At 39.1% G+C, this 20,330-nt stretch overlaps 1 protein-coding gene across 2 annotated transcripts in view; it reads left to right on the forward strand.

Moving 5' to 3' along the window:
- CA8 (carbonic anhydrase 8) overlaps positions 1-20,330 on the forward strand; it is a 97,172-nt gene that overhangs the window by 46,707 nt on the left and 30,135 nt on the right. For both annotated transcript variants that reach the window (XM_008067742.1, XM_021717447.1), the window contains exons 5-7: positions 5,440-5,502; positions 7,587-7,635; positions 9,242-9,354. In XM_008067742.1, the coding sequence (XP_008065933.1) occupies positions 5,440-5,502; positions 7,587-7,635; positions 9,242-9,354 (225 nt within the window). The remainder of the gene's footprint in view (positions 1-5,439; positions 5,503-7,586; positions 7,636-9,241; positions 9,355-20,330) is intronic.

Here is a 20,330-nt window from a genome sequence, read left to right on the forward strand (position 1 = left end):
GCAAAAACTTAACTAGTTTCTAGGGTAAATCTTTAAAATTTTGTCTTATCATCTACTTGATTTGAGAAATGATTTAGAGGTAAAAGAGATCCTGGAAATTTTAGCTGCCCCTCTCTCGCTATCATCTTTTTTTTTTTATTGAGAGAACAGCAAAGTTTCCACAGTGGGAGGAGACCCAAAGGGGTTGCCTTTCTGCTACCATCTTATACAATAGAAACTAAGGCCCAGAGAGGTCAAGAAATTGTCACAGCGATTTATCACTCAGCAATTTAATGCTACCAGTAGGGACCAGAAACCAGAGCTTCAACCCTGCCGGGTTCCAGGCTGCCTTTTGGGTAACTTGGGATTAGATCTGTAATGTTAGCACAGTTGTCTTCAGTAACTTAGTTTTCCAAAGAAAAATAAAGGCAGTGGGCTGTTTTAAACATTTTTGTGTGGCATAGATATGAGGAATATTATTAGTTGCAACAATTTTTATTATACCTATCAGTAAGATATTTCTTTACTGAGGGTTGAAAGCTGTCCAGTTTTAGCCTCTTAATATCTTACAATCAGCATCCTGAAAGTATGACACATATCATAGAATATTTAAAAGCAAATTTTTAAATAAACACTTTTCTCACTGTGTATTTCATGGCCTTTTCACAGGCAGGGCCCTATGTTCCTACTAGTTTATAACTGCATTATGTAATGGAAAGGAATCACAAAATATGGATGAAAAACATAATTATACAAATACATTTTGATAATATTTAGTATATTAAGTAATATTTCTTAAATAACTCTTATAACTTGGAGAAGTAATAAAACATCCAAATCTGGGAAATTGAGGCAGTATCTCATTATTAAAAATAATAATCAAAAATAATAAAAATAAGAATATGTCATATATAAAAGGGAAGAGAACATGTTATTAGTAGTTTCATCATTGGAGCTGGTACTCAATAAACATTTGTGGCTAGGATTAGATGTGACAACTTCATATTTTTGCTTATGATTCTTAACATGTAGCAGGTAACCCGGACTCTTGGGGCCCTGGACTGAAAACCAGCCTCTTAGAACTAACCTCAGTATTTCCAGGAGCAGGCTGCCTTCTTGCAGGCAAGGGCAAGCCTGTAGAACAAGCACACTTGCTCTAACTATCCGCAGTTTCTGTGAGGGAAACATTTAGGTTATCTGTGTGAACATTTTGTGCCTTTCTCTAGAGACAGTCACATGGCAGGAACTGAAAGTCAAATTTCATGGAGGCAGGAAGGGATGATCAAGAGGAGCAACTGAAATCCACCGGGGGTCTGGCACTCAGTCCAGAGGAGGGAAAGTGGGAAGAGAGGAAGTAGGAGGCAGTATGTGTAGACTTCCCTTCCAAGCGACTTGACGGAAGGACAGATGGGGCAATAACTAGTGTTGATGTCCACGGAGTGATTTTGAGATCTGAGAGCTGCCTGTGTTTTCGCTTTGAGCACGAATAACTTGTGTAGCTTCCTAGATTCAAAATACTGGAAAGAGAGAGTATCACTGAGGTAGAAGAGTCCTGGAGGAAGCAGGAGAATGTAGGATAGAGAGCTAACCTTAGATGGGAGGGAACCCACCCTTTCTCTGAAATAGAGGGTCAGAAGGAAAGGTTGGGCACAAATAGGGCTGATCTGTAGAAAAAGAAAGGCAGGAAATTAGGGGAGTTCATGCCTGATGACCTTTATTATCTCAGAGACATGCAAAGCATAATTATTTATAGAGCAAGCAAAATGCAGGCGTGGGATTAAGTGTTAAAATAGCCCAGAAGGGGATGATAACAGACTTGGCAGTCAGTGAAAGATACCCCCTTGAGAATGGGCATCCAGATTGTACAGGACAACATATGGTGGGTTGTTCTTTTTGTTTGTTTGTTTGTTTGTTTGTTTTGTTTTGTTTTGAGTTGGAGTCTCACTCTGTCGCCCAGACTGGAGTGCAGTGGCCGCTCCCGGCCACTGCAGCCTCGACCTGTTGGGCTCCCGGCGATCCTTCCACCTCAGCCTTCCGAGTAGCCGGAATTACAGGCGTGTGCTACCACGCCCGGCTGATTTTTTGATTTATTGTAGAGATGAGGTCTTGCTGTCCAGGCGGGTCTCGAACCCGCGGGGTCAGGCAATCCACTCACCTCAGCCTCCCAAAGGTGAGGGATTACAGGCTGAGCCATCGAGCCCAGCGGTGGGTTGTTCTTTATCCAGGAAAGGAGTAGACACTTCTAGTCAATTGTTGTGTCCGTCCATTGCAGAACTCTGACTGAGGTGGATCAAGGAATTAAGAAATTGAGAGCGGTCGAAGAGATGTTCTTTCATCTAGCAGGCAGTAGGAGGGGCAGCCTTGAGTGCCTGAGAGCCCTGACTCCTGGTAATTAGTACAGGGGAGAGAGAAAAGAGCGGGAAAACGGGATGGGTGAGGGCATTTGATCAGAGAGGGCAGTCTTCTGGAGATGAAGTGTTCAGAATGAAGGCTGATGCATGTTCTCAGGGTTGGTTTGCTGTGGTGGAATGGAGCAGAAGGCCACAGACTGACAGGTGAAGAGACTTAGGCTGGGAGAAGATGGGTCACTCCCTGGATACCAAAGTTGTCCAGGGGGGCAACAGGAGGAGATGTCCAGGGCGGTGCGTTTGGTGGGCTAATAAGTGACAAAGAAGATATGGCGGCATCAGAGGAGGACAGTCCACTCAGAAGGGTAGCTTGTGTGTGTGAGTCAGAGAGTTCCAAACCAAAGGGAACAGGAAAGGACTGACTGCAGCTTCCAGTCTGTCTTGAGGGCGCAGTATCCATTCAGAAGACCTTGAGTGAGCTGTGGCCTTGTGCAGACTAGAGGGGTTCAGGTAGACCAGGAGGTGATAGGAGAGCTTGTCAAAGACATGGCACGATCCTATTCTAGAGAGTGCAGTGAAAAATAAGGGGAGATTGAGTTAGAAGTGCAAAGACACCGGTAGTTACAGGTCTGAAATTCCAGGAGAGAATTGACTAGAGTGGTTTTTATTTTCAGTGATGGTGAAGGATGGCAAATGTAAGAAATAAGAAATTAATTGGTCTCACAGTTCCTGGCAGACTCTTGGCACCAGATTGTGTTACCCAAATTGTTGCAAGATTTTAGCAGTTGGGGGTGTGGTGATAATTATTGATTCTTGCTGTTGGTTGGTTATAACCTCTTTATACAAAAATTTGCCAAGGAAGGAAAGAGATGGAGTAATAGCTGAAGTTTGTTGCAGGATATAAAGTTTTGTTCATAAAGTAAAGAGTCCTTATAGACAGAAGGAGCAGTAATAGTTTTTAAGCGCTCGACTGCAATGTAAAAACTGCCTTAGATGCTGTAGGTCATTCAGATTAAGAATAAGAATGGGTGATATTAATTGAATAATGATGACACAAGCCCTGTTCTAAGTTCTTTGACTTAATCTTGTCTTCGATCCTATCATTTTTATACTCCTCACTAAATAGATGAGGAAGTAGAAGGACTTGCTTTAAGTCCTTTGGGATTAAATAAACTTGCTTAAGGTCACGCAGCTGAGAAGTGGCAGAGTCAGGATCAGAACCCAGGCAGTTCAAGCAAAGTGAGCTTGCTCCTGACCCACTGCATTTTGTGGTCCTGCAGTGATCAGATGTAAATTCTTCAAAGAGTTTGTAATACGACAGGCGGTGCATGAGACAGGAGGTACCTGCAGGCGTAGGCATTCAAATGCTGCATCATCTACAAGGGATGACCCAAAAAACCCCCAGAATTATTTTTTGGAGGGTGGGCCCCTTGAAGTACAGGCTTCCTTCACTAGGTTAGTGTTCTAGGAACCCATCAGAATCCATGTAGCAGCTAGCATTGTTGTAAGAAGCTGTGTTCTCCTTCAATGAATTGGTTTTTGGAGGTTCTTTCAGTGCGTTTGCCCATTTCATGATGGGCGATTTATAAGTACACCTGCCCACACAGAGCTGAGTGTTCAGCAGTTTTTGAGCAAAAATGGCATGTCCCCTGTGCCCCACCCTCTCTATTCACCTAAACTCTCCTCGAGTGATTTTTTTGTTTGTTTCCCCTAATGAAAAAAGTCCTCCAAGGGAAACATCTTCTGATGTGGAAGAGGTGAAATGAGAAATGGCTGAAGCACTAAAAGGCATCAAAATTGATGAGTTTAAAACTGTTTGAGCAGTGGAAAAAGCATCTGGATAGGTGTTTTGCATTAAACAAAGAGTACTTTGAAAGTGGCTGAAGCTTAGACATGTAAGAATAAATACACAATTTTAAATTAAATAAATTCTGGTGTTTTTGGGTCCCCCCTTATATATCATGGTCAAAATAATAAGACAGAGATACATTACTCCTGAAGATCCACTAATGCCTAAAAATTCAGGCTTCTGCACTCAAAATACATATGTAGATTTTGTTTTGTTTTAACTTCAGGGAATTAATTTTCTGTCTTTAGAGCCTATTGCAGGAATTGCAAACACTTGGAAGATAGTTAAAGTCTTGACTGTTTTGAACTGATTGGCCTATCTTTGGCTAAGTGTTTCTTGTCTCTCCTTTTTTTTTTTTTTCCCTGCCCTTTCACCCAGTATATTTCACAGTTGGTTAATATCAAGAGAAACAGAGTATGTGAACATGTTGACAGCTATTCCAGCTTATTTAGGTCATTCTCCAAGTGTTTGTGTAGAAAATAAAGAGCTAATGGTAACATTGATTATTTATATGAGTTTATAAAATATCTCTGCCATTATTCTTCATTATCAGGGACCACTGAAAGTTGGTTAGATTGCAGTTATAATTTTTAAAGTTGAAGTCAAGAATACCAAACATTAGAATTGTTTTAAGTCTCAGATGTCTTCGGAGAAATCTATACTCTAAAAACTTACAGTGATGTGTAAGGTATTAAAATAGGCAGCTATGAAAAGCATATTTTTTATTGGTTTAAGAATAGAAATGTGGTTATAGAATTATGTCCAATGGTAGTCAAGAAATGCCCTGACTTTGGTGACTTTAGCACACAAAATCACATATCTACTTTTCTGAGTTAATACTGTTTTTTCCAACATTGATAATAAAATCTTTAAAACAGTGATCTCCAAATGCTAAAGATAAAAATGGAAGGGTTTGGACACGTATTGAATAGTTTTAATTCAAAAGCATCCTTGACATTTTTATATACTAGTATTTTATGATTTGATATGTGATATACAGCACAGTCAGTGATACATATACACAGCAAGAAGAATTGAGAATGGAATCTTGGACATTACATATCTAATACTTTATTGTACTAGCTTCTGTTAAAACTTTAATCATCTTTAGTAGGCGTTGACCTAGTTATTCATAAAAAGGTCATTCAATTATTCTCCAAGAAGGGACATTCAGATAGACTGGGGCCTTGGTTCTGTTGGTTATTTTGAGTGAAAGCTAAGCTTTAAAAAATATTGTTGTGGTTTATGCTTTATATATTTCAGATAGGAAAAGAACATGTCGGCCTGAAGGCTGTGACTGAAATCCTCCAGGATATTCAGTATAAGGTAAGTCATTTAAAATAAAAGTACTGATTGCGTAGAAGGACTCATAGCCCTCAGAAAGCTGCTATCCTTATGCTTATGGTTTATCACAGTGGAAAGATACATATCAAAATCAGTGGAGATGCGTGGAGTGAAGGACCAGGGAAAACCAGGCATAAGCTTTGAGGTGTCTCCTCCCAATGGAATCACACGGAGCTGTTCTGCATTCTCCCAGCAGTGATGTATTACCACACGTGTGAAATGTCGTCAGCCAGGGAAACTCATCCTAGCCTTGGTGTCCAGGGATTTATTAGGGGTCAGCCATGCAAGCACAAAGTACCTGTAACCTAACTGACCTCAGCTACCCAGACTCCAGCAGCAACCCCTACCTTGCTACTCCAGCTCCCAACCCCCACAAAATCAGGTTTTCACCATAAGATCACATTGTCAGGATAAACTCATCTGCTCAAACTGGTATGGTATGTCCCAAGACCTCAGGCATACAGAACACTCTTACCAGGTAGACTTTTCCAAGCTCAGAAATGATATCCCTGGATCCTAGAGTTAGTTCTGAACAAAGGCTTTTATATGGGATATGCAGGGTTTGAGCAACCTAGGCCTGCTGCGTTAACCGTTTTACGCCCTTGTTACAGGAAGGTTGTATAAATGAAACAAAAATTTAGGGAACCATACTCCAAAGTATTTATGTTAAATGCATTTAAAAAAATAAATACATATATACCGTATGACAGTATCCCAGAGAAGATAATTTAGATCAATATGACACTGCAGTGTTATGACCCAGCATTGCTAAGAAGCCAAGCTCTGTTGTCAATACTTTCTAGGCTCACAGAGTCAGTTGAATCCAAGTAGTCTCAGGTTGGGGAGTAGTTTAGTCCTGAACAGCTGCTGGAGATGCAAAGCGTGGAACTACAGCTGGTGTCCATTTGTTCCAGAGCAGCTACTTTTTCTTCTCCCCACATTTTTTGCTCCCTTGCTTCACTGCAAGGGATCCAGAGACCCACAGCCAGTTCTAAGAAAAATCAGTTTGGAAATCAGTCTAATTAGCTCTACACTAGCACAGCCCAGGACATCTTGAACCAAGTAGAACCTGCACTGACAATCTCTCAAGCAGGCTCAGAATAATCCCAGCTTCCAAAGAAAACCCAACCTAGACAAAATCTGGTGATCTAAAGGGGGTTAGGACACGTTTAAACTCACATTTTTCCAATGGAAATGGGCTAAGAACATTTCCTTTATTTCTTCATCGACTTAGGACATCAGTCATTTTGGAATTCAGGCAAGTAGTGTAAAATAATGTGTAAAATAGTCTCAGGAGGGAAGGAAGATACTTAGAGGTTAGGCAATAACTTTTCTGGTTGCATCTGTATTAACAGAGGTAATCTTTTAAGAAAAATCTGATTCGCATGACAGGTCTGCCTGCCTCTAAACTCTAAGAAATTTAAATGACATGATTTAAAATAATAATCTTGTCTGTGAATTGTTGAATAAGAGCACAGATATTTCCCTTTAAATTTAAATCTAGCTTTGATAAAAGTTAATTGAAATAGAGTATTTTCATCTGTTTCAGATCTTGCTTTCCTGATGAGGAGAGCATCTAGAGCAGCGCTGAATTACTAAATCCAAATGGGACCATATGAGATACTGGGAACCAGGTTCTGACTCCAGGAAGGTTAGGAGCTAAGCTGAAAGCAAGTAGGAGGAAAGTTGTTTTGAAAATCCCCCAGCCAGGGTTGGGGTGTTTTACCTCAACACATTCAGCCCAGGTCTCTGGTATGAATGTCCTGGGAGCAGAAAAAGCAACGGATCTGGAGCAGATGGACACCAGCTGAAGTTCTTCCATGCCAGAACTTTTAGGGGAAAATTGAACTTTGGTGGCAAAGAAAATAGTCATAGAATCAGGGCAGAGTATCTTGTTGGAACCAGCCAGTGTTGCTCCAGTGAGAGGACAGAGGAGACATCCACAAGCCTGTGGGACCTGATATGGCCATTCAGAAAACGTTCTGAATTTTTTGTCCTAATGAATGTTTTATTCTAAAATTGAGAAAATGTACATTAACAATGAGTAAATATTTTTCTTTCTTCAGGGGAAGTCCAAAACAATACCCTGCTTTAATCCTAATACTTTATTACCAGGTGAGTAATGTGATTACATACATTGTATTTTAACTGTGGCTATAACCATGTTGTTTTCCTCAGAATATATATATATATATATATATATATATATATACACACACACATATATATGTATATATATTAGTTAATATAGTTTCTTTGCATTTCTTTGCAATTTAGTCTTTGCAAAATAGTCTTTGTAGCAGGTACCATTTCCAGATTACTCTAACTATGGAAGTAAACTTTTTGAAATAATAAAAAAACTCTTTGCTAATAGTTCCATCAATCCATGAAGAACTTTCTTATTATTGTGATTTTAAAAATTGGCTTCTTCTGTGTAAAACACCAGTATAATAAAATAACCTTGATATACTTCTAAGATTGATCAGCAAGGTTCTTATCAATCTCTAGGGGGAAGTAAACTATATCTAATTTTATAAGTTTACCTCTTTGTAGTAATACTATTATCTAGATGTTATTTGAATTGTTTTAAGTAATCAAGATATAATTTGGAGTTAAAAGTTGTTTTATGTGAAATTTTAGTTTTTACATTTCTCTGCCTAAAATCTATGCTGTTTCTTAGTGTTTCAAACAAAACCAAATAGGTTGCTATATTGTATATTTTACTTTCTACACTTAATTGTTCTATAACAACCTAGTTTCTGTCATATGTTAAATATATACCTATCACATTTAATCATAAATTTCTCTAATTTAGAGCTAAATGATTTCATAAGAATGATTTATTTTATCCTATCATAATACTATTTTAATATTTTACTGTTGAAGAAATAGTGTAAAGGTAGCTAGAACTGAATGGTTAAAAATACAGGCTCTGGGCCAGAATGCATGGGTTTGAATTCTGGCTCTTCCAGTTATAATTAGCCGAGGGACCTTGGACAAATTACTGATCATTTGTTATTCAGTTTTCCCATATGTTGTGAAGGTTAAATGAATTAATGTAAAATGCTTAGATCAATGTCTGGCATGTTGTAAGCATTTGATAAATATTAGGTATGAATTTGGTAAATCATTTAATAAAGAAAAAAAATGGATACACTTATAAGTGATTAAACTTGACAAATAGGTACAGTAATCCATTGATGGAAATCACTGTAAATAACTGAAAGAGAATTCATCATGTTTGTATTGATTATTTTCTCCACGATGATTAGTTTAAGAACACATAAGTGGACTGGGTATTTTGGGTGGCCGAGGCAGGAGGATTACTTGAGTCCAGGAGTTCAAGACCTGTTTAGGCAACATAGTGAGATCCTGTCTCTACAGAAAATGAAAAATATTAGCTAGGTGTGGTGGTGCACACCTGTAGTCCCACCTACTCAGAAGGTTGAGGCAGAAGGATCGCTTGAGCCCATGAGTTCAAGGTTGCAGTAAACTATTATCATGCCATGGCACTCCAGTCTGGGAGACAGAGTAAGATCCCCCACTCACATACACACACAAAAAGAATACACATGTCATATGTGAAGCTTTGGTTTAAAAATGACATCCATCTTATAAGTGTTATTGGGACCGTCTGTAATTTTGACAAGGGCTGTTGGCATCTTCAGGATTATTATAAATTAACTTGCCTTTTCTATGACATGTCCACGTGGTTGCACAGATCCTCTGCTCCGGGATTACTGGGTATATGAAGGCTCCCTTACGATACCACCTTGCAGTGAAGGTGTTACCTGGATTTTATTCCGATACCCTTTAACTATATCTCAGCTACAGGTGAGTGCGCTACTTTGAATCTTTCAGAGCGAAGTTCTGAGTTAAAGGTTAACTGTTGTTTCTGTGGAAGCAAAGTGTCTGTTTTAAGCTTTAGCTCCCCTCAGATCGGTCATTCCTTTTCTAAGAAAGCTAAATGTCTCAAGCCAGTGAAAGTAAATTGAAAGGTCAAGTATGTACAAACCCCAATGCTCATTTATGCTCTGTGTTTTAAAAGTTAGCTTTTAGCTAGGCTCGGTGCCTCAGCCTATAATCCCAGTACTTTGGGAGGCCAAGGCGAGTGGATTGCTTGAGCCTGCAGGTTTGAGATCCACCCAGGCAACTTAGTGAGACCTCATCTCTGCAATAAATCAAAAGTTAATCGGGCGTGGTAGAGTGTGCCTATAGTTCCAGCTACTTGGTAGGCTGAAGCGGAAGGATCGCCAGAGCCCAGCAGGTCGAGGCTGTGGTGGCCATGAGCGTGCCACTGCACTCCAGTCTAGGCAATGGAGTGGGACCCCGACTCAAAAAAAAAAAAAATTAGCTTTTAGACAGTAAATAAAAGTCACTGAAAGAGGCAAACTTTTTATTAGTCTAGTTTTTCCTTTATGTGGATTTTCCCAGGTGTGGAGAAGGGAAAGGGCTGGCAGTAAGAGTAAGGTAGGAATGCTGGTTATTTCTGTAAGTCACACATGGGCTTTGCATTTTTTCTTGGAATGTACAGAAAAATTCTGTGTGTGGAGGAGTGAGGACGGTAGAAGAAAGGCCTGGAAAGTTCTGGAATGCTCTCTAGCTCCACTGTTGGTCACTCACCTCCTACCATGGGCTCTGCACTGGTGCTGTAAATGCTATTACACAGTGTGTGGGAGCCCCTGAATGAATTGTCACCGGGTTGTTAGCTGGTGGAATATGATGCATCACTGTAATGTATTTAACCCTTTACTCATTTAGAATATAAAAATGCAGCTGGCCACCGCATTCATTTAGTTTTGCATAAACACGCTCTTTGAGGCTGAAGCAAATCTGACTGGTTTTCAATGTGAAAATAAAATACAACAACTGTTCTTGGAGTTATTTCTAAACAGAACTTGTCTCTAATCCTAGTGAGAATTATTTTAAAAAGAGAGAATTACTATATTTTGTATTTCTCTCTCTCTCTTGCTCTCTCTCTGTTTCTCTCTTTAAAATCCCAGGGTAATCACTGCAACTGCAAGCACTGCTGGCGAGTATCCTCAGGTTAAATGGGGAGGGTTGAACAATGATTTAGAGTTTTACTACAAATTACAAAAGAGGTGCTTTAAATGTCTCTTGTCATTCAGGGATCTGTCCAGGGGATATGTTCTAGAAAGCTATATTGTTCCTTCATGATCAACTTCAAGAGACTTGGGCTATATTCTTAGCAAACCAAATTTTCTTTAGTAACTTTTTATAAACTTTTTTTATCTGCCATCATTTCTTGAAGTTAACACTCAAGTTTACTAACTTCTCAGTAAAGCCTTTTTTGTTGTTGTTGTTTATCCTTAAATCTTTAAAAATCCTTCTTTCAACATTTCACAGTTTCTCCTGATTTCTATGTTTCTAGGGATTCGTTTTAAAAGTTCTCCATTTAACCTCTCCTTCCGATACCTTTCATATTTTATGAACTTGACCACATCATCTCTGGGCCTTCATATTTTTTATATGACCAATGCTAATTATTTATTCATTCATCTATTTGTTCTTGTAAAAAACTATACCTGAATACTAACTGGACACAGAGGATACTAAAATTAAAACAGGCATTGCCCATCAGAATGTTCACCATAGAGTTGGGAAGACAGGTGATTGTATAGACAGTAATAACTGTGATAAGTAAGATGCTCTGGAAACATACATGGGAGAAACTCAACCTGGACCAGGAGGTTTTGGGAATAAACCTTGAAAAATATTAGAAGTTAATTTGGTGGAGGAGAGGGAAGATGTTAGAAATTTGAATCTAATGTTAAGAATGCATTTTGGACTATTAATGTCTAGATCTGGGACTTAACAATAAAGATAGTGGCTGCTATAACAGGTAAACCTCAAAATTTCAGTAATTTGGGGACTCAAAGGGGTAGAGGTGGAGGGATCGAAAATCACTTATTGGATACAATGGGGGTGGGGGTGGTGGGTACAGTTAAAACCTAGAGCAAAGACCATTTGCATCCCCTAAAACTGTTAAGACAAAGAAAAAATTCAATTGAAATATATTTTATATTCACATATTTTATTTTATATCCACAAAATTTATTTTATAGTCACATAAAATCCAACACGTTTCTGATGTATAATGAAGGCTTTTCTCTGTTCAGACATTCAGGAGTTGAGAGTTGAAAGAAACGTTTCCATCTTCAGTGCCTTTTTTTCAAGGTTTCCCTAAGTGGGGGCATGTAGCCAGCAGGAAGGGGAAGAGTGTGAAGGATCTCAAGGGGAATTTTCTAGGGGTTGCTTCTAGTGAACTCCATTTACGCTTGCTTTCTATTGGCTAGAACTGGTCATGTGCAGTTACCTTAACTGTTGGGGAAGCTGGGAAGTGCATTTTAGCTTCAAGTCCAAGAAGAAAAAATAAATTCATGATCAGATGAGCTAGTGATTGTTGCCACCGTGTCACCATAGCCCAAGTTGAGTAGGAAGACAAGACAGCCCAAGCTGAGTGATGGACTACAGTGCAAGTAGGAGAGTTGGTACCCGCCTGAGAACTAAGAAGGATCAAGAGTCTTGAGAACTGGGAAGGAGTGTTGTCCTTGGATTTGGAACAGGAGAGATTGTTTCCAAGATTTGGAGGAAGAGGAGATTAATACTGACACACCTATGGAAAATTTGAGTAGGATGAGTACTACTCACCCTACTGTCAACTAACTATACCTTATAAAAGTGGACTCTGATGCCCATGGTTCCTTCTGGCTTTTATCTGGCTTAAATTCTGGATCTTGACTTGTTCTTGATAATTTTGGTATCTAATGTTTTCCTTGGCTAGGTATATTTACTGCTTGAGTCTTGCAATATCCTCCTTGGCTGTTGATCTTTGACTTCCTTTCTCCAACACTATTCCTCTTTCATCCCTTCCATTATGCTGTTTCCGGTTCCTCCAGAGATAAACCCCTTAGCCTATCCAACTAGTTTGCCTTGAGGCTCCCGCCTTGTAGAAAGCCTTCATTTCTTTTTAGATTTGCCCCAGCATTACAAACAAGACACGTGAACAAGAAATAACTGTAATTGCCAGTTAGGTCATTTTTAATCCAAGGGAAGGGTTTCCATAGAATGGTGAGATGAAACTAGAGAGGAACCAAGTATGAATGTAGACCATAGGTGATCTTTATAGAAGTTTTATGGGAAAAGCAAGAAGGGATTTAAAGACAATAGTTAGAGAATTGTTTTGGGTTTTGCTTTGTGATTAAGATTTAGGAAACTCTAGAACTTTTGTAGGCATATTGGAAAAAATAGCAGTGCATAGAACAGTTGATCCCATAGTATAGTAACTGCTGTTGTTATTCTACTCTCCCATGTTAGATGATAGGGAGATTAAGAAACCTTTGCCTGGGTTGCAAGGTAGTAAGGGTAGAGTTTGGGATCCAGTCAGTTGTGTCTTATGTCAGTGCTGGGTGCTTAACTCCTGCCCCCTTGTGGCTCCTGCCCTTTTCAACATTGCAATTCCTTTGAGACCCTCTTTCTATGTGAGTCCTTGTCAGGAAGACTTTAGAAGTATTACAGAAGATTTCTACCTTTCTGTGTGTTATCCTTTGTATCCTCAGTTGGAGCATTATTTCTTTCAGATAGTTGAAAACTTATAACAAGAGCCTCAGAGATGATGTACAGACTTAGGAATTGTTGATATCAAAGAAAGAGCTGAGTGGTAAAACAGATGAGATACCCAAGAAAAGAGTATGGACAGTGAACAGTAGAGTGAAGAGGATGGGAGAAGACAATCCCTGGGACCTTTTACTCAGAGTGACTGAGAGTTTGAGATGGCCTTTAAGACAGGGGCTCCTAAACCCCTTGGACTGTTAAGAACAGGAACACACAGCAGAAAGTGAGTGGTGGGTGAATAAGCAAAGCTTCATCTGTATTTATAACCACTCCCTATCACTCGCATTACTGCCTGAGCTCTGCCTCCTATCAGATCAGCAGCAGCATTAGATTCTCATAGGAGCAGGAACCCTATTGCAAACTGCATATGTGGGGGATCTAGGTTGCACACTCCTTATGAGAATCTAATGCCTAATGATCTGAGGTGGATCTGAGGCAGTGATGCTAGTGCTGGGAAGTGGCTGCAAATGCAGATTAACATTAGCAGTGAGGTGTGACTGTGCAGAGACCATAATGAATCAGTTGCTTGCCGACTTATATAAAAACCCTACCAGTGAGTGGCAAGTGAGTTGCTGTACTTTAGTTTACTCCTACAAGTATGGCTCCCATCATGTTGCACTGGGCAGGACTGGCCTGCAATGTGCTTTACTCTCACCTTCAGACCTTAGCATCCTGGTGTTAAGAGTGCTGATATAAATTACACAAAGAGACAAATGCACATAGATGTGAAACAGTGGTTCTCAAAGTGCATGCTCCAATAAAAATGTAAGTTGTCAGCAACTATCCCGAACTTACTGATGTACTTCAATTGTACAGCTGCATCTGGTAGCAGGCTTTAAGTCAGAACCTGACCCTTGTTTCAGTCTGTGTGTGACCCACCCATTATTTTATTTACCACTTTTGCCCATGCCTCTTTTTTTATGGTGGGTTGTATAATTATTTCATTATATATCACATTATAATAATCATAGAAATAAGGTACACAACAAATGTTATGTGTTTGAATCATCCTGAAACCATTCCTCCCCTACCCCCCATCCATGAAAAAATTATCTTCGGTGAAACTGGCCCTGATGCCAAAAATGTTGGGGACTGCTACTTTAAGACATCCAAGAAAGGGATATGGTATATAGGTAGTGGGTGAAGCCATAATGTAGAAAAGAACATTTTTCAGAGAGAGAAAATAAGCGATCCAGATAACTGGGGAGTGACAGCATTGCAAGAGGTGTCCCCAGGGAATGCCTTGAGAGGTGGGAAAAGTCAAGAAGCTCATATGATGTCTAGAAGCGAAGGGAAAGACACGTTTTGGGAAGGGAGTAGAGAGATCACGAGTATCAGATTCTGCACACATTCAGTTAAGTCCTGAAAAGTATTCATTGGATTTAGCCACAAGGAGAGGTTATAGATTTGAAAATGAAGTAGAAGGTCTAAGTGTGTACAGTCATACTTGTTTAGTGTTACTTTGCTGAGGGATGATTTTCTAAAGAAAGATCAAATCTTTTAGTGAAAAATAAAGTTTTTCTTCATAATCACAACAAACTTCAATTTACTGAAAGTCAGTTAGGTTAACTTTAGTGGGCCCCCCAAATTCTTAGTTCCACCTAGAATTCCATTAAGGAGTCCCCTGCCATTAACGTTGAACTATCTGGAGAATGTTAACTGATGTCCTGTAGACATAATATAATATTTTACTACCATGTTGACCAGTGTGATACAGTAAGATCCAGAGACAGACCATTGTGCCCTTGGGTCTCTGTCTTCAAAGGGAATCTAGCTTTGTACTTTTCCTCCGAATAAGACCCGTGACAAAGTTTAACTCTGACTCTCTAAAGTCATACTCCTTGCCTGTTGGGAGATTAACCATGTCTTCCTAAAGAGGGGCCAAAGCTAAAGGAATATGTATTGGAAGGAATAATCTTAAGAGCTCTTGAGAATAGATGACTTTGCAATTAGCAGTTCTTTTCAAGAAAAAAGATTTAGGTACTATTAGCATGTAGCTCCATTATGGCGTCTGCTCAGAGGGCAGCAGTGTTAAAATATAGACACACATGCCCACACACATTAAAATGCAATTTAGAATGATTTAGAAAAAAATTATAATCTTGGGAGGATATATAAATCAGTCTGTCCTTGACTTGAATGTTTCACTTGGTGCTGCTAAAATAATTTCAGAAAGCAGAGTAAAAATGGAAAAGGTCCAGAGAAGGAAGCAAAAGTGAGACGAAACAAGGGATGAGGATGTGATTCTAGGATTTTGACCAAGAAAAACTGAGAACTCTCATATTATTGCACTTAAAGGGGGAGAGGGAAAAGAGAGAGAGAGAGAGAAAGACACTCACAACACAGATGCTTGATATGTAAAATAACAAAAGGAATAGGGAATTGTAGGTGAAATTTCTACATAGTTGATTATATTGAGAAACATAAAAAATTTGCATTGAATTAAAGATAAATGTTTCCCCTTATCATAGGGTTAAGGTATGTAACTAAGTTTCTTACTGGTATTACGGAAACAGTTGGTATCTTGAAATGCTTTGTCTGCCATAGGAAAATAATGTTTGTACTAGGATCCTTGAAGGAAAAGTCCTGAATCATAATGCTTCCTATTCAGTCCATAGCAGCTGTGATTCAGGAGGAGTGGACTTCAGCTGAAGTGTAGTGTTGACTATTAAGCCCAACAGGGAGCATTCTCATTGTCCTGAATACTAAGGATTCTAGAATATGGGACTGGACGTCTTTGCTTATTTGAATTTTTAATATTATTCCTTGTTAGCATACTATGTGCTAGGGGGAAAAGCATGAATTTGAATGAGTGTAATTTTCTTTTTAAATTGGATGAATTTGAGTGAGTGTAATTTCCTTTTTTAAAAATGATCCATAATCAATTAAATAGCTTTAAGGTAAACAGTGGTCTGAGCTTTAGGAAGCCAAAGTTAAAAAAAAAATCAGCTGGATTGTTGTATTTGGAAATGAGATTCCAAGAACAGAATAAAAATACCAACTTCATCAATTCTAACAATAGAAATTGTGAGGCACTTTCTGACGTAACAGACTAATTTTTTTTTCTTTTTTTGAGTTGGAGTCTCACTCTGTCGCCCAGACTGGAGTGCAGTGACTCGCTTCTGGCCACTGCAGCCTCAACCTGCTGGGCTCCGATTAACATGTGAATAGCTATTCACCTTAGAATTGATAAAACATGGTATTTTGCTACAAGGGCATCTGTACAAATAGGTATATATACACACAAGGAAGGCGTTGATAATTAAGCTTTACTCTCCTTTTCCTGTCTTTTTTTTTTCCTGCATTTCCCTCCTATGTATCTGTTTCTATTTCTTAGTTTATCTACATTCTCATATTAAATATCTGCCTTTGCTGTTTCATTTCTCTTTCAACTTAGTAATACCAGTGAAAGGAAGGAATATGTCTGTTTATTTTTTTTTCACTCTGTGGATATATGTCTCCTAGAACTTTGAAAACCACTAGTTTTTTTTCTTCTTCTTATAGTCTTGCCTCTTTCATTCCATTTCACTCCATTTCATATTTCCTATGAGTTGAAAAGTGGGACTCTATCTAGCCCCGACAGCTCTACCGTGTGCTCAGCCTGTGGAATCTAGAAGCATGCCAGCCGAGGAAGTCTGGTCACATTCAGGAAGCAGCAGCTTTTCATAGGGGTCTTTGTGCTCCATATGAGATTGGAAGGGCTGTTTCTCTAAAGTTCAGACTACTGTAGGGCCATAGCATGGTAATGTTGGAAAATAATTTCAAATGATTTGGAGCATTTGTTGTAGATTTTCTTTTATATCCATTGCTATGGTTGGAATGTATCCCCTCCAAAATTCAACTGTTGCCAGTGTGATCGCATTAAGAGGTATGTCCCTTAAGAGGTGATTAAACCAGGAGGGCTTCTTCCTCATTAATGGCTTTACATGGCATTTGGCTGAATTGCCCTTCTGCCACACGAGGACACAGCAGGAAGGCCTTCACCTGACACCAAATCCTGGCACCTTGATCTTGCTTCCAGCCTCCAGAATTGTGAGAACATATTTTTCTGTATTTTATAAATTACCTAGTTTCAGATATTCTGTTATGGTAGTACAATGCAGACTAAGGCATTCATGGTTCTCAAACTCGAGTGTGCATGGGAATCCTATGGAGGGCTTGTTAAAGCACAGATTGCTGGGCTCTGCCCCAGGGCTGCTGGTTCTGTAAGTCTGAAGTAGTTGCTGATAACTGCATTTTTCTTGGAGCAAGTACTTTGAGAACCACTGTTTCACATCTGCCTGCATTCGTCTCTACCTGTAATTTATATCAGCACTCTTAGCACCAGGATGCTGAAGTCTGAAGGTGAGTGTGAAGGACAGTATAGGGCAGCCCTACCCAGTGCAAACACATTGGGAGTCACACTTGTAGGAGTAAACTTTCTAGTAGCCATAGCAAAAATGTCAAATATGTGAAATTCATTCAAATGGTATGTTTAACCCAGTGTATTCAAAATACTATCATTTGCACATGTAATTAATATAAAAAGCATGGATGAGAGTTCTCTCATTATTATTTTCATGCTGAGTCTTTGACTCTCAGTGTGTGTTCTGCAACGTGGCATAGCTCAGTTTGGACTGGCCGTATTTCAAATGCTCAGTAACTACCTGAGGGCTAGTGACTGCCATCCTGGATAATATAAATCAATAATTTTTCTCTCCTGGGAGACTCCCTCTTCCCTTTCTTAAAATGTAGTATCTTTAGGTGGAAACTTTTGTATTTTCTCAGTGTCTTCTGTGGTAGGCAGCACTTCCCTGTGGTCCAAAGCTCTGTAATCTGCAATTCTTGAATAAGTTCCAATCTGTGAGGCTCATCAATACTATCCTGAGGTGATGAGGGGACAGCAGCCGAGGCCAGACTCCTATAGGCTTGGGATGGGAATCAGGAACGTTGACAGCAGTGTAGCTGGGGAGCAAATGCGGCTGTCTTCCTTAGTCTCGTCCTCAAAAAAATTGCAAAGATCAAAGAGTCAGTGACAGTGAGAGTTGGTTTGTGGATGAGAGGTAAGGAAAGAAGAGGGAGCTATAATTTTAGGTGGAAAGTTAGATAATGGGGTAGAAGAAATGAAAACAAACAGAAACAAGACTGCAGTACATGAAGTCTGGGGAGTTCTATCTGTATCAATTTCACTGTATATTCCTATATGGATTATTTAAGCACAATTTGTTGGCTCATGTATTGTTATTAATAATAAAGGAAAATGAGAAAACCAACTTAAAAAAAAACACGTTTTATCAAGGCCAGACATATTTCTTGCACCTCCCAAAGTTTCCTCCTCTATACTCTTTGTTATCGTTATTATTATTTTTTGGTAAGAACACTTGACATAAGATCTACTGTCTTGGTAATTTTAAGTATGCAATAGAGTTTTGTTAGCTATAGGCACTGTGCTGTCTGGCAGATCTCCAAGACTTGTTTATGGTACATAACTGAAACTTTGTACCCTTTCATTATCACCTCCCCATTTCCAACTCTCACCAGTTCCTGGCAGCTACCATTCTACTCTCTCCTTCTGTAAGTTTGACTATTTCAGATTCTAAGTGAGATTGTTTAATAGTTGTCTTCCTGTGTCTGGCTTATTATCTTTTTTGGGTATAGATTGAAAGGAATCGGGGTCAGTATCTTGAAAAGATGTTTGTACTCCCATGTGCATTGTAGCCAAGACATGAAAACAACTTAAATGTTCATAGATAGATGAAGAAGAGATAGAACACACTGATTTTCCTGTATTACGTTTTTCTCTTTTAACATGACACATGTAACATAAGTCAGAATAAGTCTGTTAGAGGATCGGCATAGGAACTTGAGAGCTCTGAAAGATAAGTGGCATCAATCTGCAAACCCTGGAAATGAGCCCTTTGAATGTCCTCATAAATGAAGCAATTTTGAAGCCTAACTTCTGGTGAATAATTTGGTTTATGAGTTGGTGACAGTTGGAATAAATGTCTTGGACCAGTTGGAGCCCATCTCTGGGTCAGAGAACAGTGACTATTCAGTCTAGTAGCTTCAGAAGACGGGGACTTCTCCCTGAAGTGTTGGATTTCTCTGTCCACCCCCAGCCACCATTCTCTCTTAAATTGGTTAAAAACTAACACCATATTTAAGTGGTGTAGCATTAAAATTGATGCAATCACACATTCAGATATATGTGATAATGATGGTCTCTGTAATGCCCTGACAGTTGAATTTTGTTGAAGGATTTTATCCTGAAATATTATTCTGTTCATTTATTACAATCTCTCCTTTTCAGTGTGGGCTGATTCACTATGCACTGGAAACCATTTGAAGTGACTAAAGGGTTTTGAGGGATGGTTACTTCAGAAAAATTGGCATTTCAGAAAGACATGTTTTCCCCTCGATCTCTGTTGATGTTTGAAGTCTTCAAAGTGTTGCTGTGATCAGAGAAAAACATTTCTTGTGAAATAGTTTTCTCTGAGAGTACAGTGATTTGAGACCAGCTATCTGTTGATTCAGATCATCTCTTCTGGAAGAAGTTGTTTTCACAGGATGTGCTTCAGGCCAAGGCCTAGGGCTTGAAAGGCTTATCTTCAGTTCAGAATATATAAATATAAAATTAACCCAGCTATACAAAAAAAATCTTCAAAGTCAACAAAAATCAGAGTATTTCTTAAATATATTTAGGCAGTAAAGTTCCGAGCCCACATTGCTCATGAGTAATCCCATCTATGACTTATGGAGTCTGGTTGCAGGTTTTAAGTATGATTACATGGAAAGGGAAGGCTTGGAGAGATGACTAAATTTCCTCAGTGACTTGGCTTATCTACATTCTGCATATGCAATTGTAGCTTAATATTCATCTGAAAATGCTAAAGGCTTGACTTCAAAAGAAACTGTGTATTAGAAGTACTAGTACTGTTTTAGATACTTCCTATGTGCTTGGGACCATGCTGAGTGATTCTCATAAATTTTCTTATTTACTTCTTAGGCCATCCTTATGAATACAGTTATTATCATCTCTATTGTACACTTGTGGAAACTGAGGCTTAAAGAGGTGAAGTCATTTGGTCATTTGGGTCTTAAGTGGCAGAGCCATGGTGAGAACTAGCCTTTGGTCATAGAGCCCACTGTCTTCGCAATCATATTCTTCTTTTTGAGAAAGTGTAAATTCCTCTCAC

The sequence above is a fragment of the Carlito syrichta genome, unplaced genomic scaffold (assembly GCF_000164805.1).
Source record: "Carlito syrichta isolate Samal-C Ts95f unplaced genomic scaffold, Tarsius_syrichta-2.0.1 Scaffold309741, whole genome shotgun sequence".
Lineage (NCBI taxonomy): Eukaryota > Metazoa > Chordata > Mammalia > Primates > Tarsiidae > Carlito > Carlito syrichta.